Genomic DNA, 17,786 nt, shown 5'->3' on the forward strand with positions numbered 1-17,786 from the left:
TCCTCTGCTCTTTCCTAGCGGGGCGGGAGGGAGCCGGGGCCATGACGGGGGCGGGGCCGGAGTCCGGGCCATGACGGGGGCGGGGCCGGGAGGGAGCCGGGGCCAGGACGGGGGCGGGGCCAGGACCTGGGCCTGGCGGGAGGGAGGCGGGCAGGAGGGAGCCGGGGCCATGACGGGGGCGGGGCCGGGACCTGGGAAGGGGCGGGAGGGAGCCGGGGCCATGACGGGGGCGGGGCCGGAGTCCGGGCCTGGCGGGAGGGAGCCGGGCCGGTATCTGAGGCGGGCAGGAGGGAGCCCGGGCCATGACGGGGGCGGGGCCGGGACCTGGGAAGGGGCGGGAGGGAGCCCGAGACATGACGGGGGCGGGGCCGGGACCTGGGAAGGGGCGGGAGGGAGCCGGGGCCATGACGGGGGCGGGGCCGGGACCTGGGTGGGGCGGGAGTCCGGGCCTGGCGGGAGGGAGCGGGGCCGGTATCTGAGGCGGGCAGGAGGGAGCCCGGGACATGACGGGGGCGGGGCCGGGACCTGGGAAGGGGCGGGAGGGAGCCGGGGCCATGACGGGGGCGGGGCCGGATTCCGGGCCTGGCGGGAGGGAGCCGGGCCGGTATTTGAGGCGGGCAGGAGGCTGCTGTGGGTGCCAGAGGCGTGGGAAGGGCCTGAGTCAGAGCTAGGCTGGGCCGTGCGGCCCGGGTGGCGGACGGTGATTCAGAGCCGGCCCTTCCCAACGCGGCGGGCACAGCCTCTCCCACCTGGGCCGGGGCTCCTGGGGGAGATGACCCGGGGCAGAGGTCCCAGAGCCCCTTCCCCGCCTCGCGCCTGCTCTGGGCCGCTCTTCTCCCGGGGTGACCCCGGTTGGGAAGGTCCGGCCTTGTCCAGTGTAGGCGGTGCTCGCCGAAGGGGCCGGGTCAGTGGTCCGCTCCCTGGCTGGCCCAGTCCGGCTGCCCACGGCCGTGCTGCCCGGGAGCCTCCCCGAGCCTCCAAAGGGACTGGGAGGGGTAGAGGAATCGGCCCGTGGTCACGGGGCGGCCAGGGTTGGCCCAGCGTCGCGCCAGGGCCCTGGGGTCCTCGCTCGCCCCCCGCTGCCTCATCAGGGCCATGGCAGGGGTGTCCTGGACGGCCCACTGGCTCTTTGGCTGGAGAGAGGGAGAGGCAGGGTGAGGCGCGCCCGGGAAGAAAGGGGCCGAGGGGGAGCAGGAAGCAGGTGGCTGCCGCGGGGAAGGCTAATATTTGCTGAAGGAGGGGCCCTGGCCCTGGCCCGGATCCTCCTCCCCTCCCAGGGGCTCTCTCCCCCTCACCTCTCTCCCGGGCGGGCCCTCCCCGTCGCTGGAGCCCGCCTGGGAGATGCGGCTCAGGTCCCACAGGGACCGGCTGGGCCGGGCGCAGGGGCTGCTGGTGGGCCGAACCCTCTGGATGTTCCTCAGGATATCGCTGAGGGCCGGCCCGGAGGGCCTCTTGGTGTCCTCGAGGGCCTGGAGGGGGGGTAGCAAGACGGGGGCGACGGAGCGCCGGCGGGCGATGTGGTGGGGGCTGCGGGCCAGCTGCACGCCCTCCAGCACGCTGAGGAAGGGGCCGGAGGCGGAGGAGGGGCTCAGGGGCTGCGAGGCGGCGTACAGCGTCCGGAACTCGCGGTCAAAGGTGTCCGCGATCTCGCCGGTCAGCAGGGTCACCAGGTGGCGGTGCAGGCGGGAATCGCTCCACGTAAAACTGGAGAGAAGAGGCAGCCGAGGGAGTCTGGGGACGGCCGCCTGGCCGCCCTCTGGGACCGGAGCGACCAGCAGCAAGCCTCCGCGCGCCCGCCCCCGCGCCTACCTGTAGGAGCCGGTGATGACGCTGTCTCCGTCCACCAGCAGGAACTTCTCCCTCAGGTCCCCGCTCACGTGCTTCCTCCGCCGGCTCTGGAAGTCGCAGCCTCGCAGGGCCCGCACCTCCAAGCACTGAGGGGGGAAGCGGGACTCTGGGGAGGCAGCCCGGCGCGGCCTCAGCCTCTTCCCCCAGGAGCAGAGGGCAGCGGGGCACAGCCAGAGGGGGCGTTACCTCCGTGGCTCGGGGGTTCACCCCCAGCTGCTGGGCCAGGGCCAGGAAGGCCGGGAGGTGGCGGTGGCCCAGGAGGATGTAAACGGGCACCCTGCGCCGGGTGGCGGCCTCTCGGAGGTCCAGCAGGAGATCGGGGTCCGTGAAGACGTCCATGACGAGCGCTACGAGCTGGGGGTGGGGAGAGGCAAGCTGCAGAGGCCAAGCGCGGAGGGGCAGGGCCAGGGCCGGGCCGGGGAGCAGCGGGAACCCACCTTCTGGGCCTCCCGGATAGTCTTCCTCAGCAGCTCCTTGATGGAGGGGTCCCCGTCGGCAGGGGGCTGGGTGTAGAGCCGGGCCCGGGTGATTCCCTTCCACACCTGGGACTCCGGCCAGCCCAGGCCCAGGTCCGGGGGGGGCTCATCCGAGCGGCTCGGGAAGTAGGTCAGGCTGGCCCACTCGGGAGCCCGGGCCCCCGTCTCCTGGTCCTCAGCCTCCCCGCCCTCCCCAGCCCTGGCCGCCGGCTCCTCCGCCTGGCTCACCAGGCTCTGGATCTCGTCGGCTGCCAGGAAGGGCAGGAGCCTCTCCCGAAGCAGGCAGGAGGCGAAGGCCCCGGCTCCCTCACTCAGCAGGGTCTCCAGCGCCAGCCTCTGGCCCTCCGAGTACAGGAGGGTGGGGTCTGCCCCCCCCACCGGGGCCTCATCCGCCCCCCCTTCCCCAGCCTCCTCTAGAGCTGCCAGCTGGGAGGCTGCCATGGGCCGGGAGCAGGGGGAAGCGCCTGGGACTCTGCCCTAGCAGCCTCTGCCCACCCAATGCCCGGCCACCTCTCCCTCCAGGCACAGCTGTCTCATGTCCCTCGGGGGCCTCTGCCTAGGCCCGCTGGTCACTGCCCACCCCTCGGAGGGATCCCAAGTTGTCCGGAGTTCAAAATGCTGGCCTGGAACAGAAGGGATGGAGCACCCTGGAGGCAGACCCTGCAGCTCCCAGAATCCTCCCCTCTGCAGGCTCCTCATTCATCCCAGGCCCCAGAGGAAATGCGGCTCACCTGGGACTCAGTTTCCTCTCCCTAGACAGCCAGATCCCAAGCTGCCTCAGGGCTGGGCCTCCCTGCCACCCCTTTGCCCAAAGAGCCCTGCGGCTGCACTCCTTCCCCAGAGAGTGTTTAAGACCAGGAAACAAGCATGGCACAAGGAGGGGCAGCCTCCGGAGCCCAGGGTGGGGCAGGTGCCAGGAGGAAGGGGAGGACCCCAAGAGTCCTGGGGGCGGGCCCCATGCCCGGAGGGCAGAGCTTTTGGCTCCAAGGCAAGGATGCCACCTGTCAGGGAACCAGGAGAGGGGCCAGATGGGCCTCCCCCCAGGGTGCTGCCCACCCCTGCCCCAGGCAAATCACAGGCGCACACAGAGTGGTGTCCAAAAACTTTAATATAACAAGGAAAGGGGTTAGTTTTTGTAGCCTCTGCTGGCACGGCGGCCCCTGGCGCGCTCGAACTTTCGGCCCTTGGATCGGACGTAAGGTCTGTGAAGAGAAGGAACGGGAGTGTGAAGCCAGCTGCCACCCCCATGCCCTGGCCCAGTGCCCACCCGGCTCCTCCCGACACTCACTTGGTGTGGCTGTGCGGAGTGCCAGGCGCCTTCCCAAAGTGCCTGTACACCTGGCGGCCCTTCCGGGGACCTGGATAGGGACAAGACAGAGGCTGCAGGCGGCTGGGCACCCCCACACCCCCCAGATCCGGCTCCGCAGAGAGAGCGCTCACCAGACAGCAGGACGGTGCCCCGGCCCTTGGGGGATGTCATGGCCAGCTGATCGAAGGTGAGGATCTTCCCACCAGCCTTGAGGATGCGACTTCGGGCATTGCTGGTGACCCGAAGGGCACACACCTGTTGCAGGGAGGAAAGGCAGCCCTGGCTAAGTACCCGGAGGGCCCGTGGCCCCCCTCCCCCTCCCCCTCCCCAGGCCTCTGGAATCCCACCCAGGGCCAACCTTCAGCTTGGGCACATCCTGGATCCTGACGTCGTCAGTCACGGTGCCCACCACCACGGCGGTCTTGTTCTCCCTGCCCTGCAGCTTCATCTTCCTGATCTGAGGGAGCAGAGCAATGGAAAGGGCCCTTGGAGGCTTCCCCAGCCTCGGGGAATGGAGCGAAAGGACCCGCTGGCCTAGACGGTAGGCCTGGGTTCCAATCCCAGCTGGGTGACCCCGGGCAACTGAACCTCCCTGCCAGCTCCCTCCCCCTCCCGGGGGTGGCTGTGGGGCCCCAATGAGGTGATGTTAGCCAGAAGGGCTGCCCCCAAAGGCTCACCATTCGGGACAGGGACAGGGGGGGCCTGTTGGTCCGGCTCATGAACAGTCTCTTCAGCACAACCTTGTTGAACGTCGAGTTGGTTCTGCGGGCCAGGAACCGGTACAGCTGGACCGCGGTGGGAATAGGCGTTTGGTCAGGGCCCTGGAGTCCCCGGGCGTGTCTCAACCCTCACCCCACCACGCTGGGCCCTTGGGCCTCTCCACCTCTTCTGCTCCCTCCCCTGCCGGCGGCGTGGACGGGACTACAACTCCCAGCAGCCTCCGGGGCGCCGAAGCTCCGTCCGGAGGAACGAGCCGACAGAGGGCTGCCGGAGGCCGTAGTCTCCCCCCTCGGGCCCGGCCTTACCTTGACCAGCAGCCGCAGGTAGATATCCTGGCTTTTGGGCTCCTTGCGCCGGACCTTCCGGTCCTTGTTGTGGCGTATATCTACTCCCTAGGCCGGGGAAGCAGAGAGACCTCTAAGAGCTCGTGACCCAATGCGGGAGCCACAAAGACGAACGCCAACACGGGCTCTCCCAAGGCGCGAGGAGTTCCCAGGCGCGGAAAAGAAGATGAGGCCGGAGAAATCTCCGAGCGCCGGGGGCCACCCCCAGACCCCTCCCGCTCATGCCAGGCCCACTGCCCCCAGGAACGGGGGAGCCCAGCGCGAGCCGCGGACGCCCCGGGCCCTAGTCCATTCGACCCCGGGCCGCTACGGCCCCGCGCTGAGCCGATGCCGGCGGATTCCCTTCTCACTCACCATGCTGGCGGCCTCCCGAACACCGGCCCAACCAGGAAAGACCGACGGGTCGCAAAGCACGTAGGGAAGGCCCCTGAGAAGCCGGCGTGTCTGACGTCGCGGCGGGATGGGCGGGCACGTTGAGACTGGACCCGCCTCCTGGCTCGCACGGCCGCCTCTCTATGGCTGCCGGACGATGAGGGGCAGGGCCGCGGCGGTACGCAGGCGCAGGTTGGGCGGCGGCGGCGCTCTTGCTAGGCCTCCCCTCATCTCGTTGTTCCTGGGAGACCCGGCGGGCTGGAGGGCGGGGGCGTAGTCAGTCCCTGCGGCGAGTTTCCTCTGGACCGAGCCAGCTCTATCTCTGGTCTAGTCCAGCCAGTGCATGCCCTTCACCTCATTCGGCGCCGGCTGCGGGGGTTCTGACCCTTCCTGCACTCCCCGACCCTGGCCTAAGTGGTCAGACAGACCTAGCCAGGCTCCGGGAGGTGGGGCAGGGGGCCTGAGGGAGGGAGCGAGCAAGCGGTGCTGAGGGAGAGGTGGACCTTGGCAGGGACAGACACGGAGGGAGAGAGGCAGAAAGAGTAACAGATATTAGCAGAGCCAGATAGGACGGGGGGCGGGGGGGGGGGGGACTCAGAGACAGAAACCCCAAGAAAGGGCAGAGACAGACAGAAGCCAGGAGGGGCTAGTGTGAGGGAGAGACCGAGACAGGGTTAGGGGAAGTAAAGAGAAAAGGCAATGGTGAGGGAGAGACACCGACAGAGGCGGGGCTCAGGGAAACTCACAGGGAGAGACAGACCCAGGCACAGAAAAAAACCAGAAGGGGGTTGGAGGGAGAGAGACAGAAGGTCCAAGACAGACAAGGAGAGAGGCAATGCAAAGGCTGGGAGACCAAGAGATAGAGAGAGACAACCAGAGAGACAGGCAGAGAAAGAAAACAGAGACACTGAGACAAAGTCAGAGACACAGAGAAACCATAGTCAAGACAGAGGAGGTGAGGTGGTGAGGAAGAGAGAAGCAACCATAAGGAGCCACAGACACAGAGAAACAGGGACACTTTCCACCAAGGGAGCTCAGAGCAGGGAGAGCACCTGAAACATAAACAGGAATAACTGAGAAACTGAGTCAGAGCTAGAGCCTGAGAGGGAAAGAGAGGCAGAGGTTGAGACAACGAAAAAAGAGAAAGCATCAGTGGAAGAAGGAGAGAGAAACTGAGACAGAGCTCAGACTCCCCAAGTCCCCAGTGCTTCCTCATCCCATAGCCCTTCTTGCTGTCTAGCCTCCAGACTCCCAGACTCACAAGGGAGTCCAGGTTTGAAGGAGCTGGCTTAAGTCTCAGGGGAGAGTAAGGAAGTGTGTGTGGGGGGGGGAGGGGTTCCTCCTTCACTGAGAATGGTTTTCTCCAGGTCTCTGCTTCCATGATTCTATCTCTCCCTCAACATCTCTGCTTTTCCCAGTGTCTCTGAGGTTTTGTCAGCCAGTTATTTTTCAGTCCTGTTGGACTCTTTGTGGCCTCGTTGGGGTTTTCTTGGTAAAGATACTGGGGTGGTTTGCCATTTCCTACTCCAGCTTATTTTACAGATGAGGAAAATGAGGTCAACAGGGTTGAGTGACTTAGCCAGGGTCACACTGCTTGGAAGTGCCTGAAGCCAGCCTTGAATTCAGGAAGATGAGTTTTCCTGATTCCAGGCCTGGTGCGCTATCTGTTCTGGGGTAGAGCCCTGGGTTCCAAGCTATCTTTGTCCCCCTATGGCTGTGTGACCTTTGCCAGGTCTTTTCCCCTGCCTTAGATGCACCTCCCTGTCCTAGAACTGTAGTTGTGAAAGGAGCATCTGGTCAACCTTCACATGCTACATTCATGTGTGTATGTAGGGAACGGGCCTCTGAGGGTCCATCTTCCTGCTTCCGAGTCAATGGGCACTTGGGTCCCCTGGACAGAGGGGAAGGGGCTGCGGCGGCGGCAATATTCCTGCCCACAGATCCTGCCTCCAGTCTCTGCGGGCTGCCCAGTGGCCATCTCAGTTTGTGTCTGTTTCGCTTATTTCGGCCTCTCTGAGTGATGAAGTCAGTTCCGTCCCTTTGTTATCTCTGAGGCTCTCAGGGTTGGTCTTGCTGCGTAGCCTTACTTTCTTTGCATCTGTCTCTGCAGCTCGGAATCTTGTCTGTCTACATCTCTCTGCATTTCCATTTCTAGAGGGAGCCAGCACTCTACGAGAAAGGCGCATGCGCGGGCATCGCCCATAGTAAAAATGGCGGCTACGGTTCGCACCCTCCCTCGATATGGCGGTGCATCTCGCGAGAGCCGAGAACACAAAGCCGCCAGTCAGCCGGTCGAGCCCCGCCCCCTCCACAATTCTGTTGGCGCATCCCTGTCAGTCTTGCACACCCATTGGCTGATATCTCACACACCTTCCTCCCACCCCTTCCCCTCCCCACAGTCCTCTGGACGAAACTAGGGGCGGGTCCGGGAGAAGGGCGGGACTTCCGGGTGCGAGGTGGGGGCGGGGTCAGAGATACTGACACTGAGCAGAGATTGAGGGGGAAACGGAGGCTGAGAGACCCGGAGATTAAGAGATACTCAGAGACTGGGAGAAATTCCGAGACTAAAGAGACTATAGTAGAGACACAGAGATCCCGAGAGAGAGACACAAAGACTGGAAAACCCTGAAGGAGACAGACTTAAGACCCTAAGGGAGGCAGAGACTGATGAGATTCGGAGAAAGAGGATAACTTGGAGACTGGGAGACGCAGAGACAGACTGTTGGAGAGACAATTACTTGGGGACTGGAGGAGACAGATTAGAGAGAGTCCTGCAGAGACAATAGCTTGGGGACTGGAGGAGATAGAGACAGCTAGACTTGGGGGGGGGGGGACTTGTGGAGGGAGAGCAAAACGAGAGACTGAGGGGCTGAGGGAGGCAGAACCAGACATGAGGCGAGAGAAGCCGGGTCGGAGCTAGAGAGTGCCTTCTGGAGCCCTGAGCCAGGCTGACCAGAAGGGAGGCTGCAAGAATGGGGGCCTGACGCTGGAGCTGCCGGATCCCGGAGGGTGAGGCCACTGGGGTCGGCCTGCGTGAGGGTGTGTCAGGGTCTGGGTTAGGAGGAGTAAAGGTCGGGCGTAGGGCTGAGGGGGTGGGGTGGGGCGGAGCGACCAGCTGGTGGTGGCAGCTAGGTGAGTGGCCCAATCCAGAGCAGGACCTTGGCCAGAGGCATTTGGGTTTCCTCGGCATCCAGGTCAGTGCTCCCCTTTGGGTCTTTCTTGCTGCAGTCCCTGATCGCTGGCCAGGCTAGGCTATTTCTCTGAGCCTCTCCAGCTCTCCTTCTTCCTCTCTCTGTCCCTGAGTCCCTGGATGTCAAAGCCCTCTGGCCTCTCTTGTCTTGCCCATCACTGCCCTCTGATGCCCCTGGGCTCCCTGCCTCTCTCCAAGGTCTCTGAACTCTGTTCTTTCATGCCATCCTCCGGGCTGGGATGTGTGTGTTGGGGGAGGGAGTCCTGATCTTTCCCTTTCTGTCCTCACCATGTCTGGATAGGAGAATACTCTGGGCCTTAGCTTCTAGGACACCCCACACTCCCACTCCCTTTGGGTCTGTGGCCCTTTGGCCATGACTTCTTTCTGCACTTCTTGGGGACTCTGGGAGCCTTGGAGGCAGGGAAGATGGGAGGGGGATAGCTGAAGACCTAGTAAAGCAATGGAAGTCCTCAAAAAAGTGGGGTCTATGTGGCAGGGGAGTGTGGGTCAGGGAGAAGACAGTAAGTATCTGGGCCAGATTCCTCTTATCAGCATGTGTTTGAACCCTAATCTGGTCCTCATTTCTCCCTCCTTCTGTCCTTGCAGATCCCAGCCTTTGGGGAGGAGTTGAACTAACCTTCTAAGGCCAAGCCAGGCGAGTGGAAGCCCTTGGCAGCCCTGGCCATGGCAGACACCCCACTCCTGCATGGAGAGTTTGGCTCCTATCCAGCTCGAGGTCCCCGCTTTGCACTGACACTCACCCCAGAGGCCTTGCATGTGCAGCGACTTCGCCCTAAGCCAGAGGCCTGGCCCCAGGGGGGCCTGGTCCCTCTGGCTGAGGTCTCTGGTTGTCGGACCTTGCGCAGCTGCTCCCCAAATGACTCTGCTGCTTACCTGTGTGTCTACACTTACCCCCGGAGCCGGCGGGGTGGCAGGCGGCGGGCAGCTCGGACCTTCCGGGCTGACCGGGCCCCTGACTACAAGGAGAATCATGCAGAGGCCCAGAGATGGGCCACTGTTCTCACCTGCCTTCTTCGAGGGGTGCCCTTGCCTGGGGACCTTGGTGAGCTGCAGGGTCAGGGTGGGGAGGGATCATCCCAATGGCAGGGGGATGGAGGGAATGGAGTCCAGAAGGCAGCAGAGGACCCCAAGTGGATGGGCTCAGGAAGGGTGAGTGGGATAGCCTGTAATAGGGCTTGTGTTTCCTGGGGAAGGGGGTGGAGGAGATGTCAGGATCTAAGGAGAGACCAATCCTGAGAAGTTTAGGGACCCTAAACAAGAGAAAGGGGGAGCTGGGAGCTGGGGGTGTCCCAGAAAGGCCAAGAACCTGGAGCAATGAGGGGGAGAAGAAGAAAGGGGACCCAAGGGAAGAAGCAAAGAAGTCAAGATGGAAGGGACTCCAGGAGAGCGGGCCCAAGGCCTGCAGGGCCCAGGAAGAGCTCCCTACAGGGGCCTGGCTCTCCCACTGGCTTCTCCTTACCTGTCCTACAGCTCTGGGGCTTCCTGCATCATATGGGCAGATACCAAGCCCCAGCCATCTCTATGGCCCTTATTTTCAGTTCCCCCCCCCCCCAAGGCCTGGCTTCCTCCTCCTCCTGCCCCCACAGCTATTTGGCCCTCTTCTCTCTCCCTGCCCCCATGTGGGAGCGAAGCCTAGTGGTTGAGGGGAGTGGCGCAGCGACCTGCTTTGGGGAGGCTTTGTGTTTTCCTAAGCTCTCTTTGTCTGGGTGGCTGCACCTGCGGGAAGACCCGAGGGATTAGGTGGTGTGACTCTGGGAGCCAAGAACCATTAATCAGCTCCTAACGCTCCCCACCCGATATCTGGCACCTGGGCAAAGGGCCAGGACACCTGGGTCCAAAGAACAAGCACTGCAAGAGCAGAACCTTCTCCATTGTTCCTCACTGGGGTGGGGGGCTGGGGGGGGAGAAGCCTGGGTCTCAGGGCTGGGGGAGGGGTGCCCAAGAGAAAGGAGGCCGGGGAATGCCCCGGGAGAAGGGTCACAGAGGCTGGTGCGGGAGATGGGGGATGACCTAGGGAATCTCTAGCACCTCTTGTTGGAAGGCAGAGAGAGGGGAAGGGCCAAAGAACTTCAGAACCCAGACGCCCTGCAGGGGAGTCCGAGGGAGCTCGGCCCCGCTGCCTCCTGGGAGTTGTAGTTTCTTGTTGACATCTTCCTTGCTTCCTTTGCACCAGAGATTACACCGGAGCTCCTGCCCCGGCCCCCCCGGCTGCTCCTATTGGTCAATCCTTTTGGGGGGCGGGGCTTGGCCTGGCAATGGTGTAAGAACCACGTGCTGCCCATGATCTCCGAAGCCGGGCTCTCCTTCAACCTCATCCAGACTGGTGAGCCTGGGGCCAGGGGCCCCCGCTGGGGAGGAGGGGTGTCTGGGGGCGCTGCGCACCCCTCACTCCTCCGCTCCTCTCCTCAGAGCGGCAGAATCACGCCCGGGAGCTGGTGCAGGGGCTGCGCCTGAGTGAGTGGGATGGGATCGTCACTCTCTCCGGGGATGGGCTGCTCTATGAGGTGAGTAGAAGCCAGGGGGCGGCGCTCTGTCCCTGCCGCTGCTGCCTCGGGCCCCGGGTCCGGGGTCCCCAGCCACCCAGCCGGCCCCTGTCTGCCCACAGGTGGTGAACGGGCTCCTGGCTCGGCCAGACTGGGAAGAAGCTGTGAAGATCCCCGTGGGAGTTCTGCCCTGCGGCTCTGGCAATGCCCTGGCTGGAGCAGTCAACCAGCATGGCGGGTAGGCATGGGGCGGCTCCCTCCTTCCTCCCTTCTCCTTTCCTCCCTCCTTCCTTCTGCCCTTCCTTTCCTCCTCCCTCCCTTCTCCCTTCCTTCTCTCCTTTCTCCCTTCCCCTCTCCTTCCCTCCCTCCTCCCTCCTCCCTCCTCTCCTTTCCCCCTTCCTCTTCTCCTTCCCTCCCTCCTTCTGACCTTCCTTTCTTCCTCCCTCCTCTCCTTCCTTCTCTCCTTCCCTCCCTCCTCTCCTTCCCTCTGTCCTTCCTTTCCTTCCCTCCCTCCTCTCCTTCCTCCCTTCTCTCTTCCTCCTCTCCTTCCCTCCCTTCTCCCTTCCTTCTCTCCTTTCTCCCTTCCTCTCTCCTTCCCTCCCTCCTTCTGTCCTTCCTTTCCTTCCCTCCCTCCTCTCCTTCCCTCCCTCCTCTCCTTCCTCCTCTCCTTCCCTCTGTCCTTCCTTTCCTCCTCCCTCCTTTCCTTCCCTCCCTCCTCTCCTTCCTCCCTTCTCCCTTCCTCATCTCCTTCCCTCCCTCCTCTCCTTCCCTCCCTCCTCTCCTTCCTTCCTCATCTCCTTCCCTCCCTCCTCTCCTTCCCTCCCTCCTTCCTTCTGCCCTTCCTTTCCTCCTCCCTCCTCTCCTTCCCTCCCTCCCTCCCTCCTCTCCTTCCTTCCCTCCTTCCTTCTGCCCTTCCTTTCCTCCTCCCTCCTCTTCCTCCCTCTTTCTGTCCTTCCTTTCCTCCACCCTCCCTTCTCTTCCTCTCCTTCCCTCCCTCCCTCCTTCCTCTCCTTCCCTCCCTCCTTCCTTCTGCCCTTCCTTTCCTCCTCCCTCCTCTCCTTCCCTCCCTCCCTCCTTCCTCTTCTTCCCTCCCTCCTTCCTTCTGTCCTTCCTTTCCTCCTCCCTCCTCTCCCTCCCTCTTTCTGTCCTTCCTTTCCTCCACCCTCCCTTCTCTTCCTTTCCTCCTCCCTCCTCTCCTTCCCTCCCTCCCTCCTCCTCTCCTTCCCTCCCTCCTTCCTTCTGCCCTTCCTTTCCTCCTCCCTCCTCTTCCTCCCTCTTTCTGTCCTTCCTTTCCTCCACCCTCCCTTCTCTTCCTCTCCTTCCCTCCTCTCCTTCCTTCCTTTTTCCCTCTGCAGGTACGTCCTGGGGGGTCTGGATCCCCACAGACTTTAGTTCCTCTGCCTGGCCATGGCCAGCTCTCCACCAGCCTCTGCCTCTGGGGGGATCTCTGGCTCATTTGCCTCTGACTCGGGACCTGCACATGTCCCTCTCCTCAGGTTTGAGCCAGCAATAGGCCTAGACCTGCTGCTGAATTGCTCCTTGCTCATGTGTCGGGGTGGTGGATCCCCTCTGGACCTCCTCTCGGTGACTCTGGCTTCTGGAGCCCGGTGCTTCTCCATCCTCTCTGTGGCCTGGGGCTTTGTGTCTGACGTGGACATTCAGAGTGAGAGATTCCGAGCTCTGGGCCCTGCCCGGTTCACCCTGGGCACGGTCCTTCGGCTGGCCTCCCTCCACATCTACCCAGGGCGCCTTTCCTACCTGCCGGCCTCCTCCTCAGCGTCCAACGGTGCCCCGTCTCTGTCCCAGGCTCTTCCTCGAGCTGCCTCGGAACTGGCCCTGGCCCCCACCCCAGCATCAGCCCCTTTGAGAGAAACTCACTCCCCCTTGCACCGGTCAGTGTCCGACCTGCCCCTGGCCCGAAGCGCACACTCCCCCACGGAGCTCCAGCTGGACCCCTCCCCATCTCCCCCTCATTCCCCAGAGTCCTGCCTCCTGTCCCCCAATGCTCCTCTCACCCCCGGGCCCAGCTCAGATCCAGCCCCTGCCAACTCCTTAGCCTACAGCTCTTTGATGGAAAGAGTTCTTCAGGGTTCAGAGCCCCCGGCCTCCTGTAGCCCCCTGATCCCCTCTGATCTAGAAGCCTCCCCTGGCCTTCTGGCCTCCTTAGCCACCCCGTGCTCCCCCGATTCTCCAGCCTCTGAAGATCCCCAGGGACTTGTGGTGCCCAATCTTTCTTCCTCCCCTCCAGACCCTGGGGAGGCTCCTCCTTCCTCCAAGTCGCAGGCTTCCCCAAAGCCTGGTTCCCTCCACGGCCCCAAGGATGACCTACTGCCTCCCCTGGGCTCCCCACTGCCCCCCGGCTGGGTGACCCTGGAGGGTGACTTTGTGCTCATCCTGGCCCAGTCACCGAGCCACCTGTGTGCCGACCTAGTAGCAGTCCCCAACGCCCGCTTTGGGGATGGGCTGGTGCACCTGTGCTGGGTTCGAGGTGGGGTTTCCAGGGCCTCCCTACTCCGACTCTTTCTGGCCATGGAGCGGGGAAGCCACTTTGGCCTGGGCTGTCCCCAGTTGGGCTATGCGACAGCTCGGGCATTTCGCCTGGAGCCTCTCACCCACCACGGGATCCTCACCGTGGATGGGGAACAGGTAGAGTATGGGCCTCTGCAGGCCCAGATCCACCCTGGCCTAGGCACCCTGCTCACAGGCCCCGAGGCCTGAGAATCCCAGCAAGCCGGGAGGGAGGAGGCAGGGCCTAACCCAGGAATCCTCCCTGAGCTGGGGAAAGGAAGCCAGGCCTGCAGGCCCTGTACCATTGGGAGACTGGGCAGTGAAGCCTCTCTCACCTCAGGGGATGGGAGGCTGGTCCTCGGGGCTGGCCTCCACACAGGGACCAGGACTGGAGGGGTCTCTGGAGCAAAGGGGCTGAGAGTGAGCTGGACCTCCTGAGGGCAGGACCTCCCCCTCCTCAGCCTCATGATGGGACCCAGAATGTGGGGGGCACCAGAGGGCTGGGCTGCCCTGCTGCCTCCTTTGCTCCCGGTGAGCATCCCCCTTTTCTTTTGCACTAGGACCCCCTGCCTGAGAGGGGTGGGGAGTGCCAGGGACCCCTGGGTCCTCCTGCCTCAGTTTCCCTTCTCTAGCCCAGTGGTCTTCAAGGCAACAGCCTCTATGCAATAAACAGTTCCGCTTGCTTCAGCCCTGTGGCTCTTCCTACGTCAGGAGGGAAGGGTTGACCCGTTACAGACGGGGGACCCCAAAAGGGAACTAGCCACCCAAGGTGCAGCCAGCCTCCCAGCAGCAGACGCTTGGCTTCTCATGGTTTATTGGAGTTATTCAATCAGAGAGGGCCAGGGAGCAAGGGAATGGGAAAGGCCCCGACTCCTGAGTCCTCCCCAACGCCCACCCCCCCAGCAGGGAGGAAGGGGGGGTCTGCACTTCTTTTTCTTAAAAAATATATATATATAGCTAGATTTGTGAGCGTCTCAGCACCGTGCCCGGCCTTGCCTAAGCCTCTCTGGCTCCTGGATGTCCCTGCCTGGGCCGCAGGGAGGCCCCAAGGGGGAGCTGCTGTGGTCCTGGCCCCTAAGGCCTTCGCAGCCTGGCCCCCCAAGGCCAGCAGCAGTGTCCTGGGAAGAGCCTGCTAGTCCCAGTGTGCCAAGAACTGGCAGCGGCGGGCCATCGACCGGAGGGGCACAACGTCCTGGGGGTGAGGTGGGGGCAGTCCTGGGGAGGTCCGTGGGGCTGGGGGGATAGGAGCCTGCCCCGGCACAGTCACAGGGCCCCGTGTTGGGCCTGGTAGCGGGACAGTACCGCCCGGTAGTGAGAGAGCTCCTGGCGAACAGCGACCACCTCCTGCCTCAGCAAGGCGTTCTCCTTCTCCAGGAAGGCTGCCCGAACCGAGATCTGGTTCTCCTTCAGCCGCCGGGCATCCCGGGAGCGCTTGGCCGCCTCATTGTTCTTGTAGCGGCGGCTCCAGTACTTCTCATCCTGAGGGGGAGGCAGAGGGGCTCTAAGCAGAGTAAGGACCCCACTTTGGGCTGCCCCCCCCCCCCCCCCCCCGCGGCCCTGCTCCCTTGGGGCTGAGGGACCCCGGCCGCCACCTCGCTCCCACCTCAGGACCAGGGACCAGCAGGGGCTCCCACAGAGGGCGGCCCACCTTCTGCTCCTCTGGCACCTGGATCTTCCGGGCCTTCTTCATGATGGGCTGCGGCTTCAGCTCCTCCTCCGAGAAACGGTGCTTCCGGGGGTCAAATGTATCCTGGCCTGGCACACTAGACAGGGCCAGGTCGGCGGGGTCGGGGTCAAAGGTCATCAGCACCTCCACAGACTCGGGGTCCACCGGACTGGGGGTGTCCCGGGGGACTGGACCTGGACAGGCAGAGAGTGAGGTCAACAGAGCCTCATTGTGTCCATCTTTCGGTGTCAGGGGGCAATCTGCGATCCCTCCAGCCGCCTCGGATAGAACTGGAGTTTGGGGAGGATGCGGCGGAAGGCCACACCCCCGCCGCGTTCCGGCCAGAGAAAGCGGACAAGGCGCACGCGCACGCACTTCGCCTCCACCCGCCGGGGCCAGCTGAGGACAAGGCAGGGAGGGCGGGGGCGGAGTCACGTGTCTAGACCGCCTCCGCTCTCGCCCCCGCTGCACGTGACCATGCGCCGCTCGGGGCTGAGAGCCCTGGGGAGCGGGGAGGGGCTCACGTGGGCCCAGAGTGTGAGGCTGCGGCCTCGGTGGGGAGGGGCCGGGCCGCTATGAGGCCGAGGTACTGCGACTCCCGGCAGCCCCCGCGGCAAAGGCTCTGGCAGCGAGGCGGCGGCCGGCCCCGGGGGCTCCCGGGAGCTGGAGTCTGGACATCCCAGGCCCAGATCTCTGGAGTAAAAAGTGCAGATCCGCAACCTCCTCGGGGATCGCTGCCCCCTCAACCCCGTCCCCTTCCCCCTCGGGAATGGCATCTTTCACCATCTCCTCCCTCCTTAGGGAGGGTGCCTTCCCTACAATCACCACTCGGGGTTCGCGCCCCCTACCCGTTCCCCTCCCCCCGCGCACCTGCGCGCTGAGAGCCTGAAGAAGCACCTGCGCCCGGGGCCCGGCGGCCTAATACGTGTCCCCCCGGGGACAGCCGCGGTGAGGCAGGCGTGGGCGTGGGGGCCGGCGAGGAGGAGCTGGACTGGGCAGGGGATGAGGAGCCCGAAGAGCAGGAGGGGGCGGCGGCGCCGGGGGCGAGGGCCGCTCGAGGCGCGGGCGGCCCGGGGTCCGGAGGGCTGGGGGGCAGCCCGTGCTCCAGCAGGAACGCGTCCAGGTCCACGTCGTCTACGTCCCCGAAGGGCAGCGGCCGCTCCCAGAGTAGTGAGGCCAGCAGGGCTCCGGGCCCCGGGCCCGAGCGGGGCCGGCCCGACACCCCCAGAAGGCCCCCCACGTCCTCGCTGCCGCTTCCACCGGCCGCCTTGCGCTCCTTCTCCTTCAGGAGACCTGGTGGAGAGACGGACCGGACGGGGGCGGGACGCAGAGGGAAGCACACAGAGCGAAGCACACGTACAATGGGGCACAGGGGCAGCAAGGCGCGGGACATGGGCACGCCACAGGGGCAACGGGGCAGCCGCGGAGCGGGATAAAGCGGGGCATGGGGGGAGGGGCAGAGCAATGACCCCAGTGGGTGATGCAGGGAGGGGCGGGCCACCCAGCCCCAGCCGGGGGCACAGGAGAAGAGAGGAGGGCACAGGAGGGCCACGAAGCAGCCGAGCCACGGATTAGGGACAAACACGGAAAGGGGGCACGGAGGGGAGAGGAAGGGCAGCGTCAGCGTTTTCTGGCTTATCCCCCGGGTCCTAGGCACCCACCCCCTCGGGGACCGTGCCCGGCCCCCTTGCGCCCCCAGCCCGGGCCAGAGGGGGCAAGAGCAGGCTGCCAGGGCTCCGCCCCGTCTCAGTCTCCGGCCCCATGTGACCCCGGGAAGCCCCGCCCCGGCCCGTGTCCCGGCCGTGTGAGCCCGGGACCCCCGCCCGCCCATTGCCGCCGGGGTCCCGGGGGAGGAGGGGACGCCTGGGTCCCGCCGCGGGGCACTCACAGCTGGCCGGCGGCTCCTTGGTCTTCCCGGGCCCCTGCAGGAGGCTTCGCAAGCCGTGCAGCGCCGCGCCTCCCGCCGGGCCGCCCAGCAGCTGTGGGGCCGGGGACCTGTCGCTCGAGGGCCTCGCCATCCCCCAGGGACTGGGGGTCGTCACCGGCTCATGGGCTACGAGGTTGCACCTTTGGAGACTCCGGGCTAGCGGATGCCGCGGTGTCCCGGGCCAGAGATCCCTGCCAACCTCAGCTTGCCCGTGCGTGGGAGCCAGGCGTCCGCGGCAGCCCGGAGACCCCCGAGGTCGCCGGGGGAGAGCCTGTCTGCAAGGGGGTCCGGCGAGGACAGGGGCCGGGCGGGTGAGCGGGCAGCGACGGGCACCCTGTGCTTTAAAGCCCGCGAGCCTGAGCTCGTGCACATCGGAGGCGCTTGGCAAGCCTGCACGGGGGAGGCGTGTGTGTGTATGTGTGTGTCTGTCGGAGTGTGCAACGGGGATGGGAGGCTGGCCGAGAAGCAGGCGGAGCCAAGGGCGCTGCAAACTTCTTTGGATGAGGAAAAAAAAATACAGGCGGGGAGGGGGGGAATTGAGCGAGGAGCAGGGCGGGGATTGGTGCAGGCCCCAAGGCAGCCTCTCCTTCAGCCCCAGCCCCGCGCACCCCTCCTCCTCCCAGCCTGGCTTCGCCTCGTGCCTTGTGGCCTCTCCTCCCCTCCCTCCCGCCTAGCTTGGCCAAATTCTATATTCGCAGGCCAATCAGGTTCTGGGCTGGGGAGAGGAGCGGCCAATAGGAATGCTCCTGCCTCGAGCTTGTTCCCCGACTGGAGCCTGGAAACCTTCAACCCTCGCACCCCCTCCAGCTCATGGTGGGATGGGAGTGGGGCGGGGCCCTGACCTAGATTCCTCCAATGAGCATAGGCTCCATGACCCAGATGGGGACAATGGGCGGGGCGGAAGCACGTGGCCCTGCGCGTG

At 64.8% G+C, this 17,786-nt stretch overlaps 4 protein-coding genes across 7 annotated transcripts; 1 reads left to right on the forward strand and 3 right to left on the reverse strand.

Moving 5' to 3' along the window:
* Position 1: 1 nt before the first annotated feature.
* FAM83E (family with sequence similarity 83 member E) lies at positions 2-3,334 on the reverse strand. The gene is made up of 5 exons (XM_001381248.4): positions 2,286-3,334; positions 2,035-2,202; positions 1,810-1,934; positions 1,296-1,704; positions 2-1,133 (listed from the first exon to the last, which is right to left on the reverse strand). The coding sequence occupies exons 1-5, from the start codon at positions 2,763-2,765 to the stop codon at positions 906-908; spliced, it is 1,410 nt and encodes a 469-aa protein (XP_001381285.3). The 5' UTR covers positions 2,766-3,334; the 3' UTR covers positions 2-905.
* An 80-nt stretch (positions 3,335-3,414) lies between these two features.
* On the reverse strand, positions 3,415-5,517 carry RPL18 (ribosomal protein L18). Its single transcript, XM_007506695.3, has 7 exons — positions 5,052-5,517; positions 4,659-4,745; positions 4,311-4,418; positions 3,992-4,090; positions 3,765-3,888; positions 3,613-3,682; positions 3,415-3,526 (listed from the first exon to the last, which is right to left on the reverse strand). Exons 1-7 carry the CDS (start codon positions 5,052-5,054, stop codon positions 3,451-3,453), a joined length of 567 nt encoding a protein of 188 aa, XP_007506757.1. The 5' UTR covers positions 5,055-5,517; the 3' UTR covers positions 3,415-3,450.
* Positions 5,518-7,488: 1,971 nt separating this feature from the next.
* Positions 7,489-13,958, forward strand: SPHK2 (sphingosine kinase 2). The gene is made up of 6 exons (XM_056796709.1): positions 7,489-8,078; positions 8,866-9,322; positions 10,454-10,603; positions 10,690-10,784; positions 10,886-11,001; positions 12,260-13,958. The coding sequence occupies exons 2-6, from the start codon at positions 8,944-8,946 to the stop codon at positions 13,479-13,481; spliced, it is 1,962 nt and encodes a 653-aa protein (XP_056652687.1). The 5' UTR covers positions 7,489-8,078; positions 8,866-8,943; the 3' UTR covers positions 13,482-13,958.
* A 110-nt stretch (positions 13,959-14,068) lies between these two features.
* Positions 14,069-17,505, reverse strand: DBP (D-box binding PAR bZIP transcription factor). 4 transcript variants are annotated; one of them, XM_056796713.1, is made up of 4 exons: positions 16,826-17,505; positions 15,835-16,230; positions 14,920-15,131; positions 14,069-14,750 (listed from the first exon to the last, which is right to left on the reverse strand). In XM_056796713.1, the coding sequence occupies exons 1-4, from the start codon at positions 16,953-16,955 to the stop codon at positions 14,535-14,537; spliced, it is 954 nt and encodes a 317-aa protein (XP_056652691.1). In that variant the 5' UTR covers positions 16,956-17,505; the 3' UTR covers positions 14,069-14,534. The 4 variants fall into 4 exon arrangements, with proteins under 4 accessions (XP_056652691.1, XP_056652690.1, XP_056652689.1 ...); XM_056796712.1 differs by having other exon boundaries at positions 15,808-16,230; positions 16,826-17,503; XM_056796711.1 differs by lacking the exon at positions 16,826-17,505 and having other exon boundaries at positions 15,835-16,810.
* Positions 17,506-17,786: the final 281 nt, after the last annotated feature.

Source organism: Monodelphis domestica, chromosome 4 (assembly GCF_027887165.1).
Source record: "Monodelphis domestica isolate mMonDom1 chromosome 4, mMonDom1.pri, whole genome shotgun sequence".
NCBI classification, from domain to species: Eukaryota; Metazoa; Chordata; class Mammalia; order Didelphimorphia; family Didelphidae; genus Monodelphis; species Monodelphis domestica.

Bases quoted from the DNA above. Each gene is read 5' to 3' on its own strand.
- FAM83E (XM_001381248.4), bottom strand. From the start codon at position 2,765: ATGGCAGCCTCCCAGCTGGCAGCTCTAGAGGAGGCTGGGGAAGGGGGG. The intron at 1,935-2,034 runs GTAACGCCCCCT...TTCCCCCCTCAG, and splicing joins TGAACCCCCGAGCCACGGAG to TGCTTGGAGGTGCGGGCCCT. The intron at 1,705-1,809 runs GTAGGCGCGGGG...TCTTCTCTCCAG, and splicing joins GTCATCACCGGCTCCTACAG to TTTTACGTGGAGCGATTCCC.
- RPL18 (XM_007506695.3), bottom strand. The intron at 4,091-4,310 runs GTGAGCCTTTGG...CTGCTCCCTCAG, and splicing joins CCCTGTCCCTGTCCCGAATG to ATCAGGAAGATGAAGCTGCA. The intron at 3,889-3,991 runs GTTGGCCCTGGG...TCCCTGCAACAG, and splicing joins AGGATGTGCCCAAGCTGAAG to GTGTGTGCCCTTCGGGTCAC.
- SPHK2 (XM_056796709.1), top strand. From the start codon at position 8,944: ATGGCAGACACCCCACTCCTGCATGGAGAGTTTGGCTCCTATCCAGCT. The intron at 10,604-10,689 runs GTGAGCCTGGGG...TCCTCTCCTCAG, and splicing joins CTTCAACCTCATCCAGACTG to AGCGGCAGAATCACGCCCGG. The intron at 11,002-12,259 runs GTAGGCATGGGG...CCCTCTCCTCAG, and splicing joins GCAGTCAACCAGCATGGCGG to GTTTGAGCCAGCAATAGGCC.
- DBP (XM_056796710.1), bottom strand. From the start codon at position 16,768: ATGGGCGGGCGGGGGTCCCGGGCTCACACGGCCGGGACACGGGCCGGG. The intron at 15,132-15,807 runs GTGCGCGGGGGG...CTGCCTGTCCAG, and splicing joins TTCAGGCTCTCAGCGCGCAG to GTCCAGTCCCCCGGGACACC. The intron at 14,751-14,919 runs GTGGGCCGCCCT...CCTCCCCCTCAG, and splicing joins AGGTGCCAGAGGAGCAGAAG to GATGAGAAGTACTGGAGCCG.